The following is a 9588-nucleotide window of genomic DNA, read 5'->3' as shown; positions in this document are numbered from 1 at the left end:
TATAAATACTAAAATAAACTACTACTTGCACTACTATTCCTACTTTGCAGTTTTTCACTTATCGTGTGGCTTCAGGGTACAGATCCCCATGATAAACAAGGAACTACTGAATACCCTGGCTTGCCACAAACAGGAAAAGAATAAAGTGACTAATGCAGAAAGACAGGTTATTTATGAAATGGATGAATGGGCAGAAGAGAAACACCATCCAGTCCAACAGAAGGACATTTACCTGTCACTGCCATTCCAGCAGCACTCAAACTTGTCAAAGATGCAGTCGTTTTCATACAAAGAGCAGAGTTTACTGCGAAGATATTCATGGACCTGAAACAAAACAAAGCCAGGATCAAATCACTAGCCTTAAAACATCTTGAAACATGAAGACTTTACTGGGATTTATTTTCCTGACAAAAACGGAGCCAGCGTCAGTTTACGCACCTGATACGTCTCCACTGGTCTGTTCTCCATGTTGAGGTCCCAAACTTTGACTGAGAGGTAGTCACGCGTCATCATATAGCGTCCACTGTGACTGAACTTCACGTCTGAGATGGAGGAGATGATCTCTGAGAAGAAGGATCGGCTGCTCGGATCCTCAGGTTCTTCAAAGACTGAAAACATAAAGGGGGGGTCCTAAAGTTATTTACAGGTACTGGATAGTAATAATAACTTTTTTATTTATAAGGCACTATACATTCACAATGAATCTCAAAGTGCTACAAAGAGTGAACATCAGATAACATCAGGATAAAAGCAACAATAAAAGCAACCGAGAGGAGGAACAACCAGGAGGATAACGCCTCAGAATGAACACATCAAAAACTTAAAATGCACAAAATGCTGATAAAATACTCAAATAAGAACTATGGGTGAATAAGAAACAAAAGTACAGTGCAATCAATTTAAAAAACTGGGTAAAAAGAAAGGTTTTAAGACACTTTTTAAAACCTGTCACGGTCTGTGGAGCCCTCAGATATGAAGGCAGGGCATTCCACAGCCGAGGGGCAGCGCAGGAGAAAGCCCGGTCTCCTGTTGTGCGGGACCGAGACCTGGGAGTGAGAAGAAGATGGGTGTTGGGAGAGTGTGTGAAGGACAATGAGGGGTGCTTTTAAATAAGATGGTGCATTACCATACAAGCGTTGGAAGGTGAGCAGATACATTTTGTAAGTGATCCAGGCAGAAACAGGAAGTCAGTGAAGTGAACGGAGTACAGGGGTGATGTGCTCATGCTTACGCACTCTCATCAGGACCCTGGCAGCGCTGTTCTGGACATACTGTAGTTTCTGTATGTTCTTGCCAGGAACCCCAATGAGAAGTGCATTGCAGTAGTCCAGTCTGGAGGAGACAAAGGGACGAGCTATTCTGCATCGGTGAAGGACAGTGTAGACCAAAGCTTTGCAATATTTCAAAGTTGAAAAAAAGAAGTTTTACAGATATGCTTTATATGGCTTTCAAAGGTGAGTTGTGGATCAAAAATAACACCAAGATTGGTGACTGTATTGGAAAGAGAAATGTTCTGGCCAGAGAAAGAGATACTGAGGACTTTTTGTTGTTGAATTTGGTGTGAAGTACCAATTTGAATTGCTTCCGTTTTTGAACTGTTAAGGTGAAGGAAATTTTGCTGCATCCATGCCTTTATCTCCTCCAGACAAGCTGTGAGCGTGGAAAGAGAAGAAAGTGGAGAAAATGGAGAAGCTGAAGATGATGTAGATGGGGTCTCAGATTGCTATCCAGCTTAAGATACAGCTGAGTATCATCAGCATAGCAATGGAATGAGACCCCGTAGCTGCTGATAATACACCCAAGTGGTACCATGTACAAGTTGAAAAGAAGGGGTCCCAGGACTGATCCTTGGGGCACACCACAAGAAACAGGATGGCTCAATGACTTGGCACGCCCAATGGAGACAAACTCTGTTTTGTCCATCAGGTATGATCGGAACCACTCTAGGGCAGTGCCAGTGAGCCCTGCAAAATGCTGTAAACGGTGGAGTAGGATGTAATGATCCACCGTGTCAAAGGCTGCCGAAAGATCAAGAAGAATAAGAAGAGAAGAGGAACCATGGTCAGCAGTGATCAACAGGTCATTTGTGACCCGGATCAGAGCTGTTTCAGTGCTATGAGCAGTACAGAAACCTGATTGAAATTTGTCCATTATCTTATCGTCATGTAGATGTTCTTGTAGATGAACTGAGACTAATTTCTCCATAACTTTAGCGATGAAGGGAAGGTTGGAAATGGGTCTGTAATTTGCCAGGTCATGAGGATCAAGGGTAGGTTTTTTTTGAGAAGTGGTTTAATTGTGGCTGATTTCAGGGCAGGGGGAATATGACCAGATTGAAGGGATTAATTAACTATGGTGGTAATAAGAGGACTGAGAAAGGAAATATTAGCCTTGACTAGGGCTGTTGGGAAGGGATCAAGAGCACATGTGGAGGGTTTCATAGCCATGACAGTGGCTTCAACTTCCTTCACACAGACCTCTGGGAAAGAACAGAAGGGGGAGGGTTCCCAGGCTGTACATTTGCAGCTGGAGAGAGGGCAGGGGGTGAAATGGTGATGGCTGATTGGATTTTTTTGGATCTTGTTTTGGAAAAAGGAGATAAAGTTATTACAAAGATCATTAGTGGAGTCATTGAGTGATGTTGTTCGTGGTTGAAGGAGGTGAGTGATGGTTGAAAAAAAGTATTTTGGAGTTACCAGGGTTATTGCAGATTATAGATGAGTAAAATAAAGAATGAGAGTATTTGAGGGACCTAGCATACATCTTACAATGCTCCATATAAGCTAGCTGTGAACTAGCAGACCAGAAGCCAAGAAGCGTCTCTCTAGCACTCGACTAGCTGCCTTCATTTTCCTCAGCTCTGGGGTAAACCAGGGAGCTGAGCATGAAAAGGCAACTGTCCTCTCTCTGACAGGAGCATGGTGGTCTAAGATGCTGGAGAGGCTGATGTTGTTGAAGTCCACCGCATTGAGGGAAGCTGTAAGGGAGCAAGGAATGAGGACCTTAAGATCAGCTGCTAGAAGTTCAGAGTTAATGTTTTTCAGATTTCTAAAAGAAATCTGTCGCTTTGGTTTGATGGTACTGTCCAGGAAAAGAAGCTCCATATAGATGACTTTGTGATCGGACACACCCATGTCATATGCAGAGAGATGATGCACAGTTAGAGAGTTTGTGATGATTAAGTCTAGGGTGTGACCACGAGAATGTGTTGGAAGCTTGACATATTGTTCTAAGTCCATACAGTCCAAAAGTTGAAGGAATTCAGCAGCTAGATGATTAGTAGGTGTATCAACATGAATGTTGAGATCCCCGAGTACGAGTATATTAGCAGTTGTGGAACAGAACATTGACAGAGTCTCTGATATCTCAGCAAAAAAGGAAGGATGACATTTAGGGGGCCTATAAATGAAGAACACTTTCATGGAGTTTGGTGGTTTGAAGGAAAAAGCCAAACACTCAAAGGAGGACAATTCAGACAGAGTCACAGATGAAAGGTCCAAATTATCTTTAAAAATGACGGCTAGACCACCGTCACGACCAGAACTCCGTGCTCTCTGGCGATATTTATATCCAGCAGGACATGCCTCATTGAGAGCAGAGAAAATGTTTGGCTGATGCCAAGTCTCTGTAAGGAACATAATATCCAAATCCTTATCCAGAATGTGCTCCTGGATAAGGCATGCTTTATTAGTCAAGGACTGCACATTGAAAAGCTCGATTTTAAGATAAGGCGCAGCCATGTATTTTTTAATTGGCATGAGAAGATGAAAATCCACTCCACGTTTTCCGTCCTGCGTCCTGTCGGGCGCAGGAACTGCTGTAGTCACGTCAGGACTACAAATCCCAAGAGCCGCAGTGTTCTGATGACACCGGAATGCTCAGCTGACCAAATGACCGGTATGGAGGACCGAGTCCGAATAAAAATATGCTTTCTCCGGGAGCTTCTGTGGGCATAAGGAAAACGTCGAAAAAGACCAAGCTTTTTGATGATGGAAACGTCCCGAAGATCCACATGGACATCGCAGTTATTAAGGCTCAACAGCTCCCCAGCAGAGTAGCTTAGCATCATGCTAGCTGAGGAGGGAGACACGGCATCATACAGTAGCACGAATACAAAATAGCAGTTTCCCTAACAACAAAAAAAAACATCATCCGAAGCCGCAAGCTGTCCACAACAGTGAAGTCGGGGAAAAATAAAAATACTTTAAAATGTTATCATCCAGACGGAGAAGCGGAGAACAAAAAACGCCAGCGTCCTCTCCACAGGTGAGACTCTTTATGATAATAGTAAATGAAGTTAAACTGCTGATTGTTAATGGGAATAATTGAATATTGTAGTGAAGCGTGGCGAACGACAGTACTTACACTTTGAGTGCCTATCGCAGAGTGCCGCTGCTCGCATGTCACACAGGCGAATGGTGCCTTTGCTACTGCTGTACACAAATACATTGCATTGGTGTGGGTGGCACTCAGCAGCTGTGATTACTTCCGTCAGTTCCTCCATGTTGGCGGGCTTGATGTCTACAATATCTGGGAGCACACTGTTAAGGAACTGGACATTTTCACGTTTTAGTAAAATACAAAAGCATGAACGCTAATCCACACGTTCAATATCTGCTTTCTGACCTGGAAAAGGATACTAAAACTTCTGTCTGTGATTTCCAAGTGCCATAGATTTATTCTTAGGTCATCTGCAGAGAGGTAAGTTTCATGGTCACTATTTACAGAAATGGAATTAATGTGATAGGTGTGCGCATTTGCAAAGATCCTCCGTGGGCTTGCTTCTACCATGAGATCCATTGGCATCAGTACTGGTACCTGAAACGAGACGAAACGCAAGCTTTTACAGTTTTTGCAACTTTTATAACTCTCCATCATGTCCAATAATCAGCCAGATCTCAACTGTGGCTTCACATACCCGTAAAGAGGTGATTCTAAAAGGATCTCGGAGTCGCCCATCTTCGTCTTTCAGGTTGTAACCATCTGCTCGTTTATCTCTTTCACTTATTTTCCACAATTTGATAGTTTTATCTGACAAGATACAACGTTAAAAGGTAAACATACGTTGCCAATTTCAGCTTTGCATGTTAACAACAAACAAAAACTCTTACCGTTTGTTGAAAGTAGAAAGTGAGCAGCATTTTGTTGGGGTAGCCATCTTATTTTATTAATTTTTTCCTCGATTTCTAAACTTTTCAAATAGTCAAATTCTGGCTCGTGACTCTGAAAAGTGCTATAGACGTTATATTCTCCACGCAGGTGTGGGCGATTCTTAGACTGAAACGAGCAATAAATAACATGAGTCACCAAGTGGAAACATTTTGATACAACACAGGAGAACGCACTTGGATCTGTTGGTCGACTCTTACCTCCTGTTCATGCTGAAATATCACTACTCGTCCTCCTTTGTCTCCAGTTGCAAGTAATTCTCCAGAATAGTTGAACTCAACAGTTGAGATTATGTCCGCTGGAAAAAGACAACACAATGAATTGTAAATGAACATGGCGTGACAGTTTAACGACGGCAGACTAAGAAAAATGCATTATTAATTAGCCAAATCGTAATACCTGGAACATGTATTATATATTCAACAATGCCAATTTGACTAGCACCATCCTCTGTGATTGGTAATTTTTTATAACTAGAACATTTTTCACTTTAAACTCATAAAAATACATAGCTTCAGATATTGCAGAGGTCAAATTGTTTTTACTGAAGCAAGTGTCTGCATGCTGGTTCATTTGAGGAGCATTTGCTAAAGCTGCAGCACTGTGGACAATATAGATGTGAAATTCTATAAAAAAGGAGCTTTTCTATATTTCCTATTGACATCTAAAGATGACTCACACTGCACTCAATGTAGTTTAGATCATACCCACAAATACATAATTTTCCACATATTTTCATCAGGTGCAGTGGCAACTTGAAGCCATACAGAACAAAACTGTTCGCACTGTTTCCTTTGAAGACAAATACAGCGATATTCTGAATAAACAAAACTCAAGTTCAAATAGCTACATTTAAATTTTTAGACATTTATTGTAAGATGTTTGAATTTGTCTAAACTTTGGCATCTGGATTTACAACTAGTAATAATTCACTGCGTGACTAATCACAAATTTGAGACAAAATGACTGGTTTTGTATAAGATTCACTTTTCCATCATTCTCTGTTCCGTTTTGTTTTCTCAATGACCCAAACAAATATTTTGTTTTTAATTTTAAGAACCGACACAATCAGAATGACTAAAACATCTATTGTGCATAATGTTTTAAATAATTTTTAAGCATGAATGGCAAAAGAAACATTATTTGCACATTGTGTGACCACATTACTGTCGCAGTAAAAGCTGCACAGCATTTATTTTACCCCTGGTGAAGACATACAGAACATTTTAACTGACCCATTTTTTTGTTGTTTTACAAACAGCAAATTAACTTTTTGGTATAACAACTTGTGGATTTTGGGGGGAAATCGCAAATAAATAGAAAAACAAATAAAATGAAATAAATGTAGAAAATCAGTTGTTTGAGTAACCACAGAATATCATGAACCAAGAATAAAAATAGTGCTACAGTGAATGTGTTCCTGCCAAAACACCACTTTATGACTGAGGAAAAGACTACATAATAAGTACGTTTTTTTTCAGCTGCTCCCTTTTTCTGGGGTAACCACAGCGAGCAAACTTGCATGAAATATTCGGCTATTTGTTTTACGCCAAATACCCTGCCTGATGCAACCTGAGCTCAAACCTGCAACCTCAGGATTACAGGATGGTTGCACTGACCACCAAGCTACCGCAGCCCCTAATGACTGCATAAGTGCCTTTAGATCATTACTGAGAGTAGAGAAAATGCATAAAAACAATAAAGCACTTTATTGTTGTATGTTAATAATTGTGATATTAAAGGGTCAATATGTAGTGAACACAGCCTGGTACATATTTAGTGTGTACCACTATTTGTATAGCTTTTAAAATGAGTACCATGACCCACAGAAACATTAACTGTTTTCCATATTAGTGGGTTGCAACCTGCTCAGCTCCCATTCCTAAATCCTCAAAAACAGATTTCACTGAATTCATTGTCTCTCAGTCCAAACAAACATTTCAGCTCATTTCACTCAGAATCTCCTTTTGTTCATTCTTACTATGATAAATGTTGTCACTTAACACTTTTTCTTAATCATTGTGCTTTTAGTGACAGCAATCCACAACTACATTCCACTGGATACCTTAAATAGTTTCTTTGAAACTCAATTAAAAGATTATCTACATATCACAAATAAAAAAACTGTTCACAAAATGGTTACACTTTACATTTTTACTATTGTTGGATGTAACTGGGTGTACACAGTTTGGTTCCACTTCATGTACCACGTGTGATGATATGACAATAAAACCTACTTGAACTTAAAATTTTTCTTAGACTATCCGAATAAAACATCAAGAATCATTAGCACTATACTCAATTAAGAGATTATCTACATATAAATGAAAAACTCTGTGATGGAGTTAAATTCAAAGCAGTCTGCTCCTCAGATATAGTGTTAAATTATTATTTTAATGTATGGATGTTTCTGTTCAGTGCCCTGGGATGACTTCTGTTGTGACTTGGCGCTGTATAAATAAACTGAACTGAATACGGCAGCACGGTGGCGCAACTGGTAGAGCTGCTGCCTCTCAGCGAGCAGGTCCCTGGTTCAAACCCCGGTCCAGGGGCCTTTCTGGGTGGAGTTTGCATGTTCTCTCTGTGCATGCGTGGGTTTTCTCCGGGTACTCCGGTTTCCTCCCACAGTCCAAAAACATGCATGTTAGGCTGACTGGTAACTCTAAATTGTCCCTAGGTGTGAGTGAGAGAGTGAATGGTTGTTTGTCTCTATGTGGCCCTGTGATGGACTTGCGACCCGTCCAGGGTGTACCCCGCCCCTCGCACAGTGATTGCTGGACATGGGCACCAGCGACCCCCGTGACCCAAAATGGAATAAGCGGGTAAAGATAATGGATGGATGAGTTGAATACTGAACTTATTTAAATGCTATTTTCGTAGTAATTTTATCCACCACTAATTGGACTAGTAACAGTGTAATAAATGTTTAAACATACATTTTGGCTATATACTGAGACATTTATGGGATGACTTTAAACATTGAATAGGTGACATTAATAAAAATAAAACTTGTGTTTAAAATAGGATGTGTATTTTTAAACATGTTAATTCAAACTAATAGTAATTACTTAATTTTGACTTGACAGAATACTACTAATGAAATCTAAACAAACAGCAACTGCAGAAAGGAACGTTGATTGTATGTTACAACGACCTGCCATACAGGTATGACTAGCAAAATTGTGGATTTGTGAAGGGAAAAAGAGGAACGGAGTTCTAGGGATTTGCAGTAGATATTCAAGCTCAACATGGTTCGCGTGACCTTGAAGGCAAATTAAGCTCAACACGTTTGAATGAAAACAAGCCATGATGTCACGCCACAATTTATGGACGTCGCAGATTGACGTCACGGCCACGGTCGCTCCCCTTTAATAGTTTAGCTGCCCCCTAGCATGCAGCTAATTTACAAAGTAAGGGCGTTCGCGCCGTTGCTCCGAGAAAAGTCCCACACCAAAACACGACGCCTGTCTTTCACAACAAAAAATTAAAAAAAACCCGCACGTCCACGCATCGTTCCCCGTGAAAACCCACAGAGCACCACCATCCCCATCACCAGGCGAATGCTAGCTGTAGCCGCCGAGCTAACGTTAGCCACATACCTTCCGCAACATCTTCATCTATCGCTCCTTTCACTTGGGAGAAACACCACTGAAAATCATTTCCTCCTGCAACTCCTGTGGAAAGAGCACAGCGTTAGCTCGGCTCGGACGTGGCCTTTTTTCAATAAGACGACCTGACTGACACAGTTTGACAACTTAGCCCCGCAGAGCTAACGTCGGCAGGCTAACTTGCAGATTCAGGCCATCACACACACCAAGAGGAGAGAAGGTGGATCCTTTCACTCTCTTCAAAAACTATCTTACCCGCCATTGCTTCATTTAGCAGCTGTTGTTGTTGTACACAGCTTCCGATGCCCAGTCAGAACAACGCGGCTTGCTTGGGGGAATCAAAAAAAAGGCATGAACAATCAGTGTGAAGACTCGGGTTCAGATCTGTCAAGACCACGGAAATTATCCGTGATTTTTTTTTTTTTTCTCTTTCCAAAATGGCGCACAGTACATGGAGAAATGACGTCATGCACACATGCCACATCCTGGCTCCCTCCATCCACCCATCCATCCTCCAATGCATCACTTTCTGTAACGCTTCAGTTTTATTCTCTAATCTTCCACGCGATTCACTTCTTTCTTTTCACTGATTTACATGTTAAAACCTGTTTTTCACGTTTTATTTTAAGGACAGCGCCGCATTTCTTCTAGGAATGACACTAATACCCCTCGCTCTGCACATATTTCATGTTTTAATTCAGATTTAATAGAATGCACTTTGAAGAAATTGTCAACAAAGCAAATAGTTTAATCCTGATGACACTGTAGTCACAAGGCAAATTGATTTCCTTTAGAGTCACTTTTATAACAC

At 40.9% G+C, this 9588-nt stretch overlaps 1 protein-coding gene across 1 annotated transcript; it reads right to left on the bottom strand.

The window, feature by feature from the left end:
- Positions 1 to 228: 228 nt before the first annotated feature.
- On the bottom strand, positions 229 to 9343 carry LOC119430220 (serine/threonine-protein phosphatase 2A 55 kDa regulatory subunit B delta isoform). The gene is made up of 9 exons (XM_037697666.1): positions 9033 to 9343; positions 8769 to 8843; positions 5370 to 5467; positions 5112 to 5277; positions 4919 to 5031; positions 4641 to 4818; positions 4366 to 4530; positions 439 to 608; positions 229 to 324 (listed from the first exon to the last, which is right to left on the bottom strand). Exons 1-9 carry the CDS (start codon positions 9037 to 9039, stop codon positions 229 to 231), a joined length of 1068 nt encoding a protein of 355 aa, XP_037553594.1. The 5' UTR covers positions 9040 to 9343.
- Positions 9344 to 9588: the final 245 nt, after the last annotated feature.

Source organism: Nematolebias whitei, chromosome 1 (assembly GCF_014905685.2).
Source record: "Nematolebias whitei isolate Nwh7 chromosome 1, NemWhi1, whole genome shotgun sequence".
Lineage (NCBI taxonomy): Eukaryota > Metazoa > Chordata > Actinopteri > Cyprinodontiformes > Rivulidae > Nematolebias > Nematolebias whitei.
This window is presented reverse-complemented; position numbering and strand designations above follow the sequence as displayed.